Raw genomic sequence first — 19,835 nt, forward strand, 5'->3', positions numbered from 1 at the left:
TGTATGTGAATACATTGCTCCAATCTTGGCACTGCTCTTTGAAGGGAAGAGTCATCCACAGAGGTCTACCGCATGCTCTGGGCTGCAGCTGATGGAGGTTCTGGCTCTCTCATCCTGTGGAAAGACCTGATGAACTTTTCAGGGCTTATATCTATGTCACGCCTACCTACAGAGCCAAAGGCACCCAGTGCACATCTGTAGCCCTCAAGGTCTGAATATATGCAATGGCCACTGACCAAACTTAAGCATGAGGTGAGATAACTTTTGCTGACAAAAGATTTCCCATCTGTCTCAAATCCTAACAATTATTTGAACCCCACAAAAACCACATGAAAAGACACTAGTTCTCAAACAGCAAATTAATTAACATCTTCCAAGTTGTTATTAAAGCTGCAGTACACACTGCCTCAAACAATGCCATTTATTAAGCAATAATGAAAGGAACTAGCCTATAAAACCTTCCCTACCAGCAGGAGGGCTTAGGCTCCCAGTTTCACTAGCCTTCAGTTTATTTGAAGACCATCAGACTTCAGCAAAGAGGAAATAATCACTAAAAAGAGCAGAGTAATCCTAAAAATCTTAAGAAGACACTATCATGTATATATTTTGCTCCACATGTATTGACTTTGAAAGAGACAGAAACCAGCTTTCTAACTTTCCTATGTTATTTCCCATTTGTTAAATGGTAACATAAAGACCAAGTGTGTTCAGTAAGGCTAAAATAAGCATGTTTTTTGTGAACTAGTGAAGTAAGGATCCAGTTGGCAGGCTTGCTCTCTCAGGCAAGACCTGTTAATGCAAAAGGGGGTTATCTGAGAAAAGTCTAAATTACAAATTCTAAATGGGTAATCTCAGCTGCAAAAGAAAACAAGGATGGAGAGGTTTTTATGCCGTGACTGAGCTTAAGCTTCAAGCCTGCAGGCTAGCGCTACTCAGAGTGTTTCTGATGGGATAATTTTCTATGCAAAAAGACTGATTCATTGAAGAATTACTCATGTCATGGCCAACGTGCCAATTTCAATGGTCATTCAGCTGACAGGCGCAACAACCCCTTCTGAAATGTTTTAAATGACCAGGTGCAGTTTCCCTATTTTTAAACAACCCTTCATGGTTATTCTTGCCAGACAAATGCCCTGCAAAACCAGATGGGTTACTCCCACAGCTGCAGCCTAGGAAGGGCTTGGGAAGAGCCCAACTCCCTAAGGTGTTGCCTAGCTTTGCCCTTTACCTTTTCCTTTCTCATTTTGAGTATATAGGAATTCGGTCCTAGTGCCTGATGGTAGCACTAAAATTTTACATCAACATGATGATGCTAATGTCACTGGGTAAATTATGCATCTTAGGGCCATAATCAGGAAGCCTGTGTAAATAAGTCCTTGCACTCAGTCAGAGGAGGAGATAAAAACCTCAGAAGAACCACTGAGGTGGTCCCAAAGCTTTAGGTTAGGTACAGTGAGAGGCGCTCAAAGACTACAAGAGAGGAGGCCCTAGGGTTCGTGTGGAAATTAGATCAGTGCCCGTTAGGATCGAGGTGTTGTGAGGCTCAAAGTTTGGCTTCGTCTTCATCAGAGCATGACAAAGGTAGAAGCTGCCAACCTTTTCTCTTGATCATTTCTCAACACCCTCTCAAAAACTGTAGGATTTTATTCCAAAAATATTGATTTTTAAAAGTACATTCTGTTTTGGACAAAACTAAGTAAGTTTCAAAACAATAAATGCAAAAAACCTGCTGTACTTACATGTCACCTGAATGGCGTGATTATTCCTCTCTGGCCACCCGACCTGTCAGATTTTCCATTAATATTAATACACAAATCCTTGCAAATGCAACTCCCATTTAACTGTTTAGGCTAATATTTCTCAGGATGAAAAGAACGGCTTTCAAAATACAGGAAAAATCCAGAGCACGCGACCACATTTCACAGGTCAGTGGCTGGGATAGCAGGAGCTCCTGAAGGAGAGCTGAAGGAACATACTTGCTCAGGGGCATTTTAGCACTCTTGTGATATGATACCCATATTCATCAGCATGCAACAATCCCCTCTCCAGATGAAAAACACTACAGATCATGTTCCTAATAAAACAGTCAATTTGCCTCCTTCTCTTTTTTGTTGTTGGAAGGAATTCCTTACAACCTTGCATCCCTGGGGCATGTCTTCCTCTCCCCCTTTGTCGATCAGGAGAAAACAAGGCTCTGTGCAACAACAAAGTCTTGCTGGCCAGCCTCAGAGACACTTGTGCCAGGTTTCAGACAGACCCAGGAAATTACTGTTGGTTTAGATGCCCAGACTATCACTAAGATAGGAGAAAATGATGTAGGTAAGAAGCATGGTTAGAGCACATTTCTGCCCTGACAAGCACATCGGGGTGAAAATCGTGACCCTTTCAGAAAACTCCACTATATAAGCTCTGGACAGTGCTGTCAGGCCTCAGCAGAGGAAGTTTAATTTAGTCCCTATTTCTAAACATCTTCAAAGGGTAGCTATTTCAAATTCTGTGCCAGGGATGGGCTTTCTAGCCTGCTGAGACCACAGGTTTTAGCATATCTACACCAGAAAGGACAAGTATCCTCACTGAGTCCCGTGACCTATATTCAGTCTGCTTGCACTTGTTTTTAGTTTAGTCAAAGCTTACCTGTAGGCTCAGGCACAGTCTGCTTTGCCTTCTGAGCGCAGGTTAAGATAGAAAAGAGGATGGACCTGTTTGGGCTTGAGAGCAATTGTGTATCTTTGCTAAACTCACTGCATAGGCAAACACAGATGGGCAAAACCTCAGCCTTCCACTGTCTCCTAGAGCTGTTCTTATTCACAGATAGACCTTGTTCAGTACTTTTTATATCCCATCAGCCCCAACGGTGGGCAAAGGGATTTTGCTCTGCTCTGTGCAGATATCTTCAATAGTCTATGCTGTCAGCACGTGGATTTTTGTATGCCAATATCATTAGTTCCCAGAATATTTAAAGGTCATTATTAGAAAGCAAGCTAGCTATTCAAGGCTTCAGTTTTGTAACATTGCTTAAGTGTTCTCTAGCATCTAAAGTAATTCACTCTGTCAGCGGTCTTCTGTGTGACAATCAGGCACAATCCTTTAATTTCCTTTAAAGGAAGAAATAAAGAACCTGATATATACATAATTAACACATGAATTTCATGTATTTGCATATACAAGACCACAACTACATAGTAATTGAGATGTTAAGTATTGGTTAAGTATTTCCCCTTTACCTAATTAGATCAATGGGCATCAACAGTACCCTGGCCGAGCTCAGAGTATGTCTGCAAGAACTGTAAGATGAAATAAACCTAGTAATTAGAGAATACTGAGATTTTTAAAATCATATCCTTAGAAAAAAAGAAATTTGTTCAGTACCAAGGAGGATAAATCACAAGTTATTAAATAAATACTAGTTTTTAAACAGTTACACCCACCCGTAATGGACAACACCACAATAATTTTTCCATAATGTGAGTTTTTTCTTAAGCCCCATCTGTTAGCAATTACATTATGTCTTTAAATCATCGGGGTTGATATTTCATATAACATTTTTACTCACTATTGTAACTTTGAATGTTCTCGTTGTTCAGATATATTGCTAATTGTTTTCAGAATCTGGCTAAGTTAATGGTCTTAGAGATGTTGTATGTGCCAAATGAGTTACCTGTATTATACACTCCAAGAGAACAAGCGAGTGCAGGGAGTCAAAGGTGTTAATGTAACCTTGTTTACAGCACTACCCAACAACCATATGAGAGACCTATTGGCTAAATCTGCTTTGTGCAAAAAATGAAGAGTCAGCTGATTTTTGTCACAAAGAGTAGGAATCACCGTTTTTAAATAAGTGACTGTCCTGGGGGTTTTCAGAACTGCTCACATCATACTTCAACCTACCAAGGGGAGGAGGGAGCCATTGTATGAATTACCTCTGCAATATTTCATGAGCTAGTAAATTTTCTATGGAAATTATCCAGCTTGATGAAAATGTCTGTATTTCAAACCTCACAAGAGTCTGATTTAGAAGAGAAATAGTGCTCGTTTACTGCAGCTTCATTGAAGACAAAGATGGAGAGAACCTGAAGTGTTGAAATGTTAACGTTCCAAGAAAACTAATTATCATATTTTCACTTGCAAACTTCAAGCCTGCTGCTAATTAATCTCTGTGGAAAGGCTGTGTATGAATCAAATTATAATGTAAGTCAGATTATACAGGATGAGATGTATAACATACCCTGCCACTGAGGAGAAAAGAAATGGATTGCTTGCACAGAAATGACAAAAAACCCAAAGAGCTTGCTCTTCATTAGTGCACCAATCTGTACCAGCCAGTTGATGACAGATTCGCCCCAACGGAGTGTTGCAAACCACCTTGGATTTTCAAAAGTTTGCCTGTGGTCACAAATTATCTAGATGCAAGGAGAAAAAACTATTTGACTGAGCAAACCTTGATGTGGCACTCGCAGAGTTCTGTTGTGAAAACATCTTGAGGGCAATCAAGTGCCATTAGCACATGTCAATGGAGCTTCCCATGAATTACTACAAAAATTACAGTTAAGTGTGCTCCTCCTCCATCACTGTCCAACCTTTCTGACAAAACGGTTTCAATGTCTGTTGAAGTATTACAGAAATTATCACCTTTCTGACAGTATAGTAATCAGAAGTATGTCAGCAGACTATTAATTTTGTTCATCTGCAATAACACCTTTATATATTTCATTTATTGATTATAGGATTAAAATTATTTGTTACCACTCACTCTGGAAATACTATATCGTGCATATAATAGGGAGAGCAAAAGAGACTTGAATAAATCAGTTCTCATTGACAAGAGAAACCAAATATATATTGAAAAGAGAAACAAGATACGTGTTTTCTAAACACAAGCTCATGTTTACAAACTCTCTAAGTAAATTCCATGGAGTTTGACTAAGTCATTTTGTTTTCAATTTATAGTCTTATCATGAACTATCACATGCCAACCAAAAAAAGAAGTGTTGTAAGTAGGTCATAATACTTGGATCTGAATAGTTTGCCTTTCTTTTTATCTCTTTTTTTATTTGCTTAACTTATTATCATGCAACTTTCAGATTTGTAGAAGCTTGCACAGCTGTGGGGTTTTTTAATCCTTTTTTTCTTCTATTTTTTTTATTGGGTTTTTTTTTAGCTCTTTAAGATGGGATACAACATGGAATCAAGCAATTCCTGTGCAGTGTTATGCTACCAACTCAATTTCCAATGCTGTTTTCATTAGTCTACTTGTTGATTATATCCGTTCTACCATTGCTATAATTTATTACAAAGCCTCTTTTTGTGTGCACATCTGTTTTAGCAGTTGCACTCGTTAGATCTATTCACACAGGCAAAAGAAGTTTTCCTTTACCTAGGCTGCATTACCTTGTTTTCCACAGCTTGCACATACACAGTTTCTGATGAATTACTAATCAACAGTTGTGAAGTTTAACTGCATGCCTGGATATGGTCAGCATAGCTGGCTATTCCAGATGCTTCCAGCCATCCACATTTCCCCCCTTTCTTCTTTTCACCCACCAGTCTCTGTGGACTAAATACTCTGAAAGAACAGCAAGCAAAGTGTTTCAGGACCATCTGACCAATTTGATTCTACACAGTTCAAGGCCTTGTCGTTTCATACAGAAATCATTTTGTTTTAAATCTAAAAGGCGACAGAGTGCTATGCTCTTTTCTGACCTTATATTTTGCTCTCTTTTCTGTAACATCCCCTTAAGGGGCTGAGCCTTCCCTCTGCTCATCTCATGACTTTCAATCTCTATTTAATCTTAAAAAAACCCAACAGACTCTGCGTTTAATAATTTATTCCAGATGAGAATCTGACCTTATATACACAGATCACGTAGAAGTTCAGTGAGACACGGCCCTATTTCCTCCCTTCTCCTTTGCTTACACAGATAGGTGGAAATTCTGGCCTTAATAAAGTCAGTGCAAGTTTTGCTGTTGACTGTGAGGGGTCAAGGTTTCCATCCTACAATTTCTGTAGCAGACGGGTGATTACTTGTCACCTCAATATGCTGAGCTGAATTGTCCTGGCCCAATGGGGTGATTTACTTGTGGTGTTTACTTGGTTAAAACACTTGTGCATTACCTCAGATGAACAAAGTGATTTATTCATGCTGGTGCTTAAGGAATTAAATTCTATATTACTGTGAATTTTTCTGGATATGCTTACAGTCAGCTTTGATGCTGCTTTCTAGTCTCCTATGCAACTCTTACAGCAAACTTTGTTTTGATTCTTCATAGAGTGTAAACTACTGGAGACACTCTACAGAGAGCTCCAGTGAGCAAGTTCAAAAATTTTTACAATATGGGTTAAGGTTAGGAAAAAGAAATCTAATTGTGAACTTACAAAATGCTAGGCTTCCAAAAGATCACTGAAACTTGTTTAGGGAAAAGAAACCACAGATCAAAGTTATAAGACCTTTTCTACAGCAACTTGAGTGGTCTCAGCAATTTCTTGTTTCTTAAAGATATAAAAGAGTGTACATGAGGTAGAGCTTACATTTATAAGGTATAACTCACAGTTCGAAAGAGTTTGCAAACAGAAGAGTGAATGAATAAAAAGGAAATTGTTCTTTTGGTTTCTCAACATGTTTTCATGTCTACATTTGCAGATCAGTGGTATCTAAATCAGCAATTTGAGAAGAAGAGAATTCTTTTATAGAACCATTATTGTATAGTTATCTTTTCCTATCAGGTTCTCTTATGTGGCATTTCTTTCATCTTCTTTCTATTTTCCTTGGCACGGTTGTGTCTTCTGCACAAATTCCTGAACCACTTTCCCTTCTTTTCTCTTATTACCACCTTGTTCTCTGATGACTTTTCCTTCAGGACCACACAATCTGTGACATGCTATTATCTCTTCCAGCTCATTTCCTCATTTATTTTACGTCAATATACTCCTGCAACTTTTCACCTATCTTTTGGAAATCAGGCTTCCTGAAAGGCAACACCAAAATTTGTGTTTGTGTTCATTGGAAAAATTCACCCTACTCTTCAAAGAGATCAAATTTAAGATGATCAGATCTATGAGATCCACAGAGACAAGCTAAAATTCTTGTTCAAAATTTGGCCTGGTCTCACCATCCATTTTTTTAAAGAAAAAGAGGAAAGAAATCACAGAATAGTGCTAAAGCTTCAAACAGAAAATACACCAATTATGCTGTCAGTATATTCTTTAGCCTTTTTGGATCTACACTACAGTCTACTTATACAAGGGAATACAAAGAGCTTGAATCTGGGATTTTGAATTAGGGCACGGTAGGGGATCCTCTTTTTCTATTTCCAGTATCCAACAGCAAGAAAGCAATGTACCTATTTCCATTTCTCACTATACACTATGTGCTGCACAGTCCTCAGTCCAGTGCCAGACCTCAAACAACTTCGATTTTTGCCCTTCGTTTTTCTCTATCCATCATCCACCTGCCTGTGAAAGCAGATTCCAAACTCCAGTATGGTAGCAAGACTAGAATCTTAAGAATAGACAAATTACAGCAATCTCAGGTGTAGTACTGCCTGCCTTCATCAGCCCCCACGCATGGTCCAGCAGCTTTGCTGTAGAGACCAACTGGAGGATCATGAAGCTTCCTCTAAGACAAGATCAGAAATTAACCTCCTGGTGCTAAATGGCTTAAATGACTTGCTCTCTGACAGCTCTTGCAACACTGGCATGTCTGACATTGGTTTCCTGTATTGCCAGTGCTGATTCCACTAGCAAGGGCACGATTTTGCCCTCAACTATTCACAAGTAATTAATGCATTATTGAACAGGAATAAATAGATAGCAATTAAATAACAAGTATTAATGACTTATTTATTAACATATTAATAGTTGGCCTGAGAGTAATAAATGCAAATTAGTGTAAAGTGGTACCAAAAATTGTGTCGATAATAGGCCCTGAAGTAATCTTGTGTGTTCAAGATAATTACAAATATATTTTCCTTTCAAAAGTCTACTGCCGGGTAATTTTTTATGGTTTGCTATAATATCATTTTAAAATTAGAAAATTAGCCCTAGTCTCATTAAAATAATTTTGCAGTGCATCAGGCTTTATTTCAAGTGCAAGTTTCACATTATCTTCCTGGCTACAGACCTTGCATTTTTTTTCAGAAACCCTCCTTATGTGCCACCATTTTGGGCCCATGCTTGGTGTACTAACTGTGTTGGTTTAGCTTACTACTTGCACAACTTTTACTCATCGATAGCATTATTATGTAAAAAGTACCTCTGCAAGTAGGGGTGGTACCTGGAGGGCTAAATCCAGTAAAAATCTCTAAAGGCTAGATTTTTTCCTTTTTATTCCTGCTAATAGCAATTCACCACACAAAGAGTTCAGAGGTTTTAAACATGAGCAAGGTGATGCACCGATCTCTGCACACTTAAAAACCAATCCAGCCAGAATAGATCCCCCTCAGAAGACCATTCCTGCTCAGTTGTTTTACTAGAAATATTTTTTTTTAAAACACTCTTATTTGTTTAGACAAAAAGAAAATCCCACTTCATGCCTTGTCTCTGAACTGTTACTTAACTTTGGAAAACCGATTACTTAGTGAGGACAGCAAGACATTGTCATTTTATCACTCCTACAAAAAAGAAAAAGGCTTGCTAAAATGCAGATTCCTAACCACGTCACTGATCTGCTATCAATGGCAAGTTAATGTATTCCTGTCTGCCACTGGTCCTGATTTTATCAGTTCTACAATTTGGCACACATTTAACATGTGACCATCTCTAATAAAAGATCAGTAAATATTCAGCTCTGCCTCCATAGGCTGAGGAATGGAGGTCCAGGCTCCCTCCTAGCAGAGGTGCACAGAACACTGTTTCTACAAATGTTTGTTTCCATAAACATTTCTGTCTGCCTTTGTAGGTGGCATTTTTACTTCTTTGCAGCTTTCCTCATTAAAGGCATTGTAAATGACTTCTTCGAAAAAAATCACGTCCATTTCTGTACGGTACAGGGCTTTGGTGGCCCTCTCCCCACAGTGCCTTCCAAACCACTACGTAAATGTGATTGTGGCCATGTAATCTGTGTACCTGGAAATATAATTCGTTTTGTTGCTAATGAAGGTCCTACGGCACAAATTTATTAACAGTATACTTTTCCATGGGATAATAATTGGGTCGATAATATTAAACTCATAGGCTCATTATTTAATTGCAAGGGCAGATTATGAATACAGCTTCTAAAATGTATTTTAATGAAAAACACTACATCCTGACCTAATCATATCAACCTTATGCTATCTAATTAAGGATGCAAAAAATCATTAGAGTTGCAAAATATTAGTTCCAGCTCCATCAGGCTGTTAGCTGCCCCTTCATGAATATATATTTTTTTTTACTCTATGATAAATAGTTAATGAGGTAAAAATGACAAAATTTGCATGTAGGCAAATTAGTTTAATAGACTGATGTCTTCCTGGTCTACAGAAAGTGACCTTTTTCCTATCAAAAGAATGACTAAAAACACCTTGAAATGATGGCATGGATGTCATTCCACAAATGACAAATCACTTCTCTGAACAATATAAAAATTATAAAATGCAATAACCTTAAATTCTCATCATATTGTAAATGTGTCCTCTGCTGCTGCATTTATCAATTTAATAAAAGGAAATTAAGCATATTATAAAATACCCATTTATGGGGCAATTTTTAATCCAGGGAATAAAAATGGGAAGCATGTGGTTAATAGCAAGAAAATATTGCAGAAACGTAGACCTATTTTTTTCCAGAAGGTTTGACTGACTATTTACTTGAATGACCTCCATTTAAAATATATTCTTTATATGGAGTGATGTAAGATATGGCAGTCTCATGCTTCCCTTTATAAAAATTTTTCACAGTTAATTTCGTATCTTATTTAAAAATTAGCACATTAATAATGCACGCAATAAGGGCTAGTGATGTGTCTTCCATACTGATTACCTTGTACAATTAGACATACAAAAAGAGAGGGACAAGACAAATACCTTATGCAAATCTATGGCTGAAAAAAAAGGGTCTTTCAGTATCTGCAATGCCTAGGAGCATAAAAGACCTGTACATATACTTCCCAGTCTTGCAGAGAGATGTTCCATATGGAGAACACGTTTCTACAATGGAGAAAGTCTTTATTACAAAACTAGATTTACTAAAGAGCTATCAAACTTCGTTTGATGATTCTCTTTTCCATCAAAATAATATAAACAACAACAACCAAAAAAAACAGCAGAAGGGGAAGATTTCAGGTTTCTGAAGAACATTGATTCTTTTTTCACAGTATTTGTGTTTCGTACAGATAACTCTGGAGTTTTGGACCACAGTCTCCTCTCGCAAATTTCCCCTATTTGTGAGGCAGATCCTGTGCCACTGAAGTAGATGGTAGAGATCCTGCTGATATAAGTGATGCAAATTTCTGCACTCTTTCCACATTGTTCATACTTTCTTTTATTATATAGACTGCACCAATATGTCCCATAGAGAACAGGAATGTTTAACGTTGCCCCAGCCTGGCATTTGATTAGGATTGATATAAAAGAAAGGACAAGAAATCCATGCAGATGTAGACAGAATAGAATGAGAAACTTAGGGATTCAGTAAAGACAAAATTGTGCTTGACTTTGCTTTGTTGAATGAAATGTGCACTGCTGCCTACACAGCACTGGGATTCTTCCCTCAGCTCTGACTGCACCCTCCGTGCTGCTGGATTCAGCTGAGACTTGGTCCATTTTAAAGGATCTCAGACTAAGGTCAGGTAGACACATTTCAGTGTGGCATTTCATGCATGCCAGGCTGCATACTGGGAGCAAAACTAGGCACTTACATGCATCTATAGCTGTGGGTCATGTTTTTCAGTGTTCTGGCCCTTGAAATACGTGTTACTGTAGCAGTGGACAGTCCGTATTTCCTTCATTCAGAGACAAACTATTTGTATACAGAACAGAAATTTTTCTTTCCATTCTTTTATGTACGTCTTTATCCTCAACCTCTCCTTCCCACCTGCCCTTCATTTTTTCTTTTTCCTTTTTTTTTTCTCTTATTCAGCCCTTTCAGCACTGCCGCAAGAAATGATGCACTGGTAATAACATTAGAAATTTATTCAGTACTCAAAACAGAAATACAGTTGTTTGCAGTTGCCTTATCTGCCCCTTTTTCCATATGGCATCAGTAGTTCAAATGCTTCTTGAACTCTGTCAGGCATGGTGCTGTTACCACTTCTCTGGGAAGCCTGTTCCAGTGCCCAACCACCCTCTGGGTGATGAACCTTTTTCTAATATCTTACCTAAACCTCCTCCTGACATGTAAAATGAGGTCCAATATATATATTCTTTGTTTAACCTTGTAACAAAGGTAATCGAAACCAATCATCAGTGGTCATGCTTTGACTTACTGTAGAAAGATTTCAATTGCAAAAAAATAAAAAGTGTTATTTTACTTACTGGGATAAATAAAATAAGTTCTATCTGCATAAAAAGTGGGAATGGCGGAGGCAGGTGGCTGTGGAAACACATTCATTCCTTCCAACTTTTTCCCTCCCCTCTGTTGAAATACCATGTTCTGCTCTGCATTTTTCCACAAAAATTAAGTTTACTGACTATCTGCTTTTTCATTCAGTTTTTCCTTTCAGGGTACAAACTGTCATCATGAAAAAAAAAGTGGAAAATAATTACAGCTGTGGCAGATGTTTATAATAGTGACAACTGAGGCTATATATTTATAAAATGCTGATCTTTCAGAGCTAGCTATAGAGACTTGAAAAACCTGCAGACCCTTATCTGAAGTCCTTGTCCCAGTGGGTTAGAAAAGAAAAACAAAACAACTCATACGTACTTAAGAGGACTAATTTCCTTCCTATATGGAATCTGTTCATTTTTACATTGAAGCAGGAGAGTTACCAAACAAAGCATTATATTCAGAGGTATTCATAAATGTATAAATCAAATTGATGAGCACTTTAACAATTGACCAAAAGCTGGTTTATAAAATAGTCTCATGGGAATTAATAACACTGACGCAAAGCTAGAAAGCAAGGAAGAAGAAGACCCTCACAGAAGGAAGACAGTGTGCCTCACAGACTGCTGACCACGTTATTTCTTCTATTTTCAATCCTCTGAAAGCAATTATGCTCAGAAGCCTCATCTGTGGATGGCACCACCACCACTGGACACTTTGTAAACACAAATTAATCTCCTATACATCACAGCCTTAGGTCTGTATTTGAGACTAGACACTAGTGGCCTAATGGAAAAGAAAAAGTTATTTTTGATAACCAAAGTAGTGCACCTTCCCCTGCACATTTCCAGCTTACCCTACTCCTCTGGGCAATCCTGAAAGGAAAGGGCCAGAAAGCAGAGCATAGCTATCATTTCTGACTGACCAAACTCACACCCCCTTCTCAGGGCAGCCCCACCTATGCCCTTTTAAAGAGTGAATTCTACTTGTTCATGGAATTCCTCAGTTTGCTGAGCTGGCAGAGAAATTATCTGGGATGATACTGACATTTAAACAAGTAGTAGGTCTCTATGACCCCGTCAAGAACTAGTAGATGGCACAGATCATTTTTAACACCAGTGATGCCTCTAAGCCTTTGGTTACTAAGCAGATTGTAACCCCTTATGATGTTCAGGCAATGCACATGCAACATCACAAAATTCTCCTGAACATGCTTCTTAACTTCTCCCTTCGATGAAGCATCCTAAGAATCATTTCTAATATCTGTGTACTCTTCGGTAACACCCAGAAATACAAAGCATTAATTTGGATCACAGATTCCTTTTGCAGACTCTGTTCACCACTCACCATCCGTCTTTCACCGTTGATTCCTCTCCACTGCTCAGCCCTCTTCATAATGTAGCTCAGCTCCTGACTGGAAATCTCTAAGTCCAGTGGAATAAAGAATGTGCCTTCCTCACCATGAATACGTCGAAATACATCCAACAGCCAACCTTCACTATGTAGCCTAAGGATAGAAAAGACACAGTGGGTTCATTTTTGAAAGGACTCTTCACACACACAAAAAAGAAGGTATCCTTGAAGGTATCCTTCTAAATCTTGATTTCACCTTCATGACTATGCTCATGACTCACGAGTAAGAAGCTTCTTTCCAACAAGTTCTCCGACATACAGCCCTCCCCAGCCCTCTGTAGGATTTACGGTACCCAAATCAAATCACATCAACGTAGCAGCAATTTATTTTAATTATTTAAAAATATTGACTTCCTAAAAAGATCCTGATCTAACTTTCCTTCAGAATGTCTAATGTCTGCCCTTAGCATTGGGCTGGGTAACTATTCCAGTACCATAGTTAGGCATAAATGGAAGTCCTGGTGTGCCAGGGTTCAATAATGGGCAAACCATGTCATATGGAAAGGAACAACTCACCATTATTTTCAAACCCAAGCCTGGAGTCTACACAATCTAAACTTTGCTTGAAGTTAGAAAAGTTCATTTCATTTGCTGGGTTTGTTTTTCTTTGACATTTCTGTGCTGTGGTAAGGAATTGACTAAGCACTACACAGTAAAACTTTCTACCACAAGAAAGGCTTGCTGTGTGGTATTTCCTAATGTAGGTGAAACCAAGAAATATTGTGAGGCTTTTGGAAAAGTCTGGTGTCACATTTTTAGCCTAAGATAAACTTAAAAACTTCAAAAAATTGCTGTTGGATTCAAATCAAACCTCTTCAATTCATTGTTTTTTCATTCTACTTTTATTCCAAAACAGGGGTTCGGAAAATAAAGATCAGGAAATATGGAATCTCAGTTTTGGATATTAGATGGAATCTTTCCTTTCGTACCCTCTTCCAAACTAATATTTTACTACAATTCAGTCGTTGCTTGGTGCTAATTTCAACCTCTTTGTCCTCAGAGACTGGCTGGGTAATCATGTGAAGTGCATGGGTTGCTGTTTGGCTCTACAACCAACAAAATGCCTGGACTTCAGTGGGGCTGTACAGGTCCTTCATTTCTTGGCAAGTTGGAGACATAGCACAGGCATAATTCCTTTGACCTTCTGTACTCTCATCCTTCTCGCGTATAGCAGCACTTGTGCCACTTCTTGTGACTGGTCCTTATCCTTGGGTCTTGTATTGGCCTGTATGTGCTGAACAATGTGTCCAGATAGGAGAGGCAGAGGGTTGTTCAAATAAATCAGAATGAACTTCACATTTACACCAGTTCTACATCATGCTTTACAGTGCTCACAGTAAGTGTAGAGAAACACACTCAGTAAGCTGCTCAGTATACTTTTGCCCACAACTGAGATTTGGTGTGGAACAGAAATAAGGAGATGCACCAAGAGACATTTTTTCATCTTGATCTCATGAGGAGCTTTAGCACTCTCTTCAAAGGGGAATGTGTACCTTACGGTCGAACTCTATATCCAAGAGTTTCTGTGAGAGAGTAGCTATTCTGATACCAAAATCTGGCAGCCTGGCTCAACATCAGATTAGGAATTTATATCTCATGCTTTGATGGAAAGGTGTTCTCTGTACTTTTTTCCCCACCTTTCTTTTATTTGAAACATTCTTTTTTGCAGCCCTAAATTTGCTTCCAAGATGTCATTTTGGGATTCTCTTATAAAGGGAAGAGCAGCTGGAAGAAAACCTAATCAAGAGGTAGATAGTCTTGGGAATATAAAAAACTGGCTACAAGAAATAACAGAAAATGCTTTAAAGTGTGAAATGCAAATCAGTGCTAAGGCAAAGCAGGATACTAGAGTAACTTAAACCACGCTAAAGTAGAAATTATGTTTTATAAATAACTAATATCCTTCACAGAGTACTTTAGCATATTCCACAGTGTCTTCAAAGAAAAGTTTTTCTCTTAATCTCTGGATCTACATCAGATGATCTTTTCGTACAATAGATACATTTTTGCAAGAATTGACTAGTGATTTAGAATTATCTGGTACTTAGTTAAAAAACTAGCAGTCAAGCTGGTGGGCTTTCTGACCTTCTGCTCATGTTGAAGCAATATTATTCCATGGTGTTCGTATTTGAAATTCCAGGTCAGCAAGTTAAATGACTTGTCGCTTATCTTGCTAAACAAGAGAAAGACCTTGCCATTTATTTAAGCTCACTTAATGTAACATTCTTATTTCAAATTCAGTAAAATTTAATGCAGTTAAATTACTGTCTATTTGCTGCCATAAACATTTTCTATATGAAGATTTTAAGCACATGGTTATAAACAATATAATTAACTTTGAATTAATTAAGAATCATGAAGGCTGTCTTCTAAATTATTTCCTTTTGTTCAAAGGACTCAGCCTGCTCCTGTTACCTGCTTTAATTTCTTTTCTTCAACATGAAAATAATAAAACACCTATTGTACCTTAACATGGGTTGTTATAAATATAAAATAGTTATTTCTATTGCTAATACAATAAAAAACCAAAACAAATTACCTTTTATAGACATATGAGAATCAGTATAATACTCTACAAGTTCATTTATTTATCTCTCAGAAAGAACAGAAAACCTTGAAATGATTTGCTATCCAGAGTCAGTCAAAAAAACGGGCTTCTCAAAGAATTACACAAGCCAAAAATTGAAGGGTAATTTTAGTGGTTTAAAATAATTTATTACATCTTCACTTGAGCCTTTCTCATCCTTTTTTGGAAAACCACTGTTAAAAAATACAAAAACAATTTTGCTGTTAACACTGAAAAATGTAGATTTTTGAAGCTTTTCCCTGAATAATGTTTCAGTACCAGGAAATTCAGACACTTTCAGCAGACACTTTTAGTTGAGAGGGGTCTGCATTTTCTCACAGTGCAGAAAACATTTCACCAACAAATTCCTGTCTGTTTCTAATGTCTAGAGAAATTAAATTGAAGGAATTGCAACCAATGCCACTTCATTTTTCCAAAAAGTAATTAGAATATCTCTCCATGCTAGATGTACTACAGACTCCCAAGACACCCAAGGGGAGCCAGACTTTTTGAGGTATTTTGGTTTATAAAGATGCAAATAGATGTCTACTGCTGCTTATCCCCTGCCCATGATTTCATTAGCTTCCTGCTTGTTCATCAGTGCTGCCATGAGGCTTTTTAGCTGTGGTAGAAACAGACACATCCCCTGCTTTCTTTGGTGGTCTTGTGGGTTCAGTGTTCTTATCCCTTTTTTACACACAGTCAAACACTTCAGTTTAATGGCAAACTGCTGAGTAATTCTAAAAAATGGCACCAACTCCTCCATTCAACAGCCAAAGTTGGATCCAATCTCTGTGGATTGGGGTCTTAAGGCAGAAGATATCCCTCAATATTTATATTGGTTTACTTTACAAGCAAAAAATAAGGTGGATGTCTGTTTAAAAACATGTTTTCTGAGCTGAGCAACATTACATTTGAATATATTTTAGATATAACATCTGAGAAACACTCACACAAAGGGATGCTACTGCCTTAGTTATAGCACTACTTTCTCTTGAAAACAAGTGCTATTATATCAATATTCAGGAAACAGTATTATGAATTATAGAGATATTTTCCTTAAAAACTTTTTAAAAAGTTTTACTGCTATCATTGTTGGACTGACAGCGTGCTGCTCAAGACTCCTGGCTATGTCCAAGGTTCCCACTGTGTTGGGCTGTAGACACACAAGGAAGAGAAAGTTGATCCAATTGCAGAAGATCATAGTATAATTTTACTCTGTACAGACTCCAGTATTCAAAATGTCTCCTTTTGTTATCAAGCAAAGAACTTCAAAGACTTTATGCACTGTAACACATTTTGTTATTTTCCCTTTGCTTTTGTATTTTCCAATGAATCATTTTTGAAATGTGTTGTGCTAAGACAACTATTTTTTCCCTTAGTAACATTATTCCCCCACCCCTTTATTGGAAAACATTATGGGAAAATTGATCCAGAAGGAAAGGTACTTTTGATGATCTTGCACCTGTTCCCCAGACAATGAAGATGTTGGTAATATTCTCATAAAAACCTGTCTTACAAATGTTTTAATTTAAATTAATTTTCCTGAGTAATAAGCGACAGCAGCTAAAACTTATGAAGCTATTCAAAACTATTAAGTCAATGATTAAGAAGGCATTAACATCCCAAAAACTAATTAACTAGACTACCAGTACATTGGAGTTGTGTACGGCTTCCAGGAATGCAGAAGCTTTGAAATACTTTGCAGAAATTTAGATGGCCATTTATCTTTTCCTGACTGCTGCAGAATCTGCAGAATCTGTGAGAGGGTGACTGAGGGATGATTCTGTCATATGGAGGGCGTATGCTGGGCTTTTCTATTCTTACATCCGCCTGCAGCTTGCCTTTTCATATGGCTTTTTATTGGTGCTTGCCAACATTCATCACTGGATGAATAGAGGGCCAGTACAAAATTCATACTAGGTTATAGATGAGCCACTCAAAAAAAAAAACCCCAACATTTTTTCATTTAATATATTAGACATCCTATCTAATTAATTTTCAGCATCCCACACCTTTCCCTATTGACTGCACAGTTAATTTGTGTCTACTAGGAAGGTGGCAAGAAAGGTAGTTGGTCAAATTTCATGATGAACTGAATATTGAAAATGGGCTGAATTCATGGAAAAATTATTTGGATTAAGTCATGTCATGATGACTCAGTCACACCAAGTGAAAAATACTGTATCATCAAAAGGCTGTAAGGCTCTGAGAGCCACTACAAACTCAGAGGTTTTTGCACTTCATATCATACATAGCTTTCTGAAATTTTTCCTATTTCTCACAAAACCCCTGCTTATAAGACACAACATCTTCTAAAATACCTATATAAAAGGTACACACACTTTGCAGCTTAAGCCCTTGACACAGAAACCATTGCCTGAAGCCAGACAAGTAGAGGCTCCTAGACTCTATGAAAAACCATGATACCAGCTGTGCTCCTGGTGAGGAAGTAAATGGCTCCATCTCTGACTTGCAGTGCCCAGCAAATCCCAGTGCATTAAAAGTTAAGCAGAAGCTAACCCCTCCTTGATTATCTGCAATTCTGGGCTCTGGATGTGTGACACTGATAAGTCTTTTCCGATGTCACCTTATTTTATCCAACAGGAGAAGGGGCATGAGCCTAAGCTCCTAAGGGAATAATAAGATAAAGAGGCATACCTTAAAAAATACAGGTACAATACTGTCGACGAGATCATGAACAGGACTGTATAAAGCATCACAGTGATTAAAGCACCAGGAACCCCTGACTCCTCAGCTCTTAGAAAGACCCAGGAGAGTTTTGCAGCATCAGCAATTGGTTTGTCTACACTGTTCCCAAATCGCTGTCATGGAGAAAAAAATCAATGTAAGAAAATATCGAACCTGATTAGACCATAGAGGCAAAAGAACCTGAATTTATTTACAAGAAGAATTTAAGTGTAATTTGCAAGGAACACAGTCTGAAACTTAGGATTCTGCTATACAGAATTTGAAATTAACCATAAGATGTGAAATAAACTATTTTCTGGTGGATTTTAGTACAATTAAAATCTACCCTATAGAGGTGACTTATTGAACAAAACCCGTGTAACAGTGAAAATACTCAAAGTGAACTCTACTAATGTATGTCAGGAAAAGTGGAAAGGGAAGAAGGTTGAAATTTGCCTTATTTCTATGACCAAGTAGGCATAATATTGAATGATTTGTATTCTTCTCCAGAAATCTATTATTTTCCTTTTTTTCTCCCCCCCCCCATCTAGTTCTTAAGAACTAGCTTCTGTATTGACATATTGTTGCCCTCTGCTGGATCAATTTAGAAGAATTTAAATACATATCATGGATCTTCTACTACTCAGAGTTAAAATAAATTTCTCTCTTCACTTTTTCTTTTTTAAAGTGACACAGTGACAGCTATACCCATATTAGATCATGTTGACACATTTTGCAAGGATGTGAAACTGAACCACCAAAACATCCAGTGTTCATCATTCAGAGAGAGAGTCTGTGACCTTTAGGCTTCAAGAAACCTGTACCTTTCTGAGCAACTTGGCCAAATTAATCCTTAGGAAATGTCAAAACTTTCTTCTCATTTTTGGCTACCTCCTATGCATGCAGTGACATGCACGGTGAAGGAACAACAACTACAAGTCCAATGACGAGCTATAAAAGGACTGAGATTCTTGAGGACATTTCTGTTCTCTCTTCATCTTTTGCAACACTACTAGGTTTCTGTAATGGAAATTAAAGGTCCCAGGACACCAGTCATGACATATAAAGACTAGTCACTAATTCAGAACTGTCCATATTGGTAACAAAAATATTAAAATACTCTGGTTCTGTTCTATCTCTCAGTTATATCTTCAATTCTGGGAGAAAAAAAAAAAAAAAAAAAAAAAAAAAAAAAACAAACAAAGCCCAAACCCAAAAATCACAAGAAACTGTCTACCAAGAAAAATCCTCTGCACAGCAGTCACATCCTGACATTCCTTCAGAGAGGCAAAAGTCTGAATGGCAAATAAGAATAAATTTCTTTCTTATCTAAGCAGTTCTATCTGGCAAGGCAAAGATGGCATGGGAAAACTGCGCTTTTCTATCCTTTTTTTCTAACAAAGATATTCTGTCAATCTGTATACCTTCTGTGATCCTCAAAGACATGATCCAAGAAAGGTGTCTTTAATTCAAATTACTTAAATAATATCTGTCAACGTCTCTCTCAAGTACTTATCATATCACTGAGGGATGGTCACGTGAGCTTTTTGCAATGTCTACTGGTTTTTACGATGACACGTGTCCATGTGGCCAAAGAGGTGTTACTGTCTGCTTTTTAGAAGCTATAGACAAATGAAGTGAGTGGGGTCCCAGGAAAGCTCTGGCAGAACTGGAACTTGAACTGCATAAGAGTTTCTTATCCCT

At 37.7% G+C, this 19,835-nt stretch overlaps 1 protein-coding gene across 4 annotated transcripts in view; it reads right to left on the reverse strand.

The window, feature by feature from the left end:
- The window catches only part of LOC135418610 (uncharacterized), a 182,524-nt gene that overhangs the window by 32,438 nt on the left and 130,251 nt on the right, over nucleotides 1-19,835 (reverse strand). For all 4 annotated transcript variants that reach the window (XM_064664081.1, XM_064664074.1, XM_064664059.1 and 1 more), the window contains exons 18-19: nucleotides 18,102-18,265; nucleotides 12,809-12,968 (exon numbers count right to left, since the gene is read on the reverse strand). In XM_064664081.1, the coding sequence (XP_064520151.1) occupies nucleotides 12,809-12,968; nucleotides 18,102-18,265 (324 nt within the window). The remainder of the gene's footprint in view (nucleotides 1-12,808; nucleotides 12,969-18,101; nucleotides 18,266-19,835) is intronic.

This window comes from Pseudopipra pipra, chromosome 1, assembly GCF_036250125.1.
Source record: "Pseudopipra pipra isolate bDixPip1 chromosome 1, bDixPip1.hap1, whole genome shotgun sequence".
In the NCBI taxonomy this organism is placed as follows: domain Eukaryota; kingdom Metazoa; phylum Chordata; class Aves; order Passeriformes; family Pipridae; genus Pseudopipra; species Pseudopipra pipra.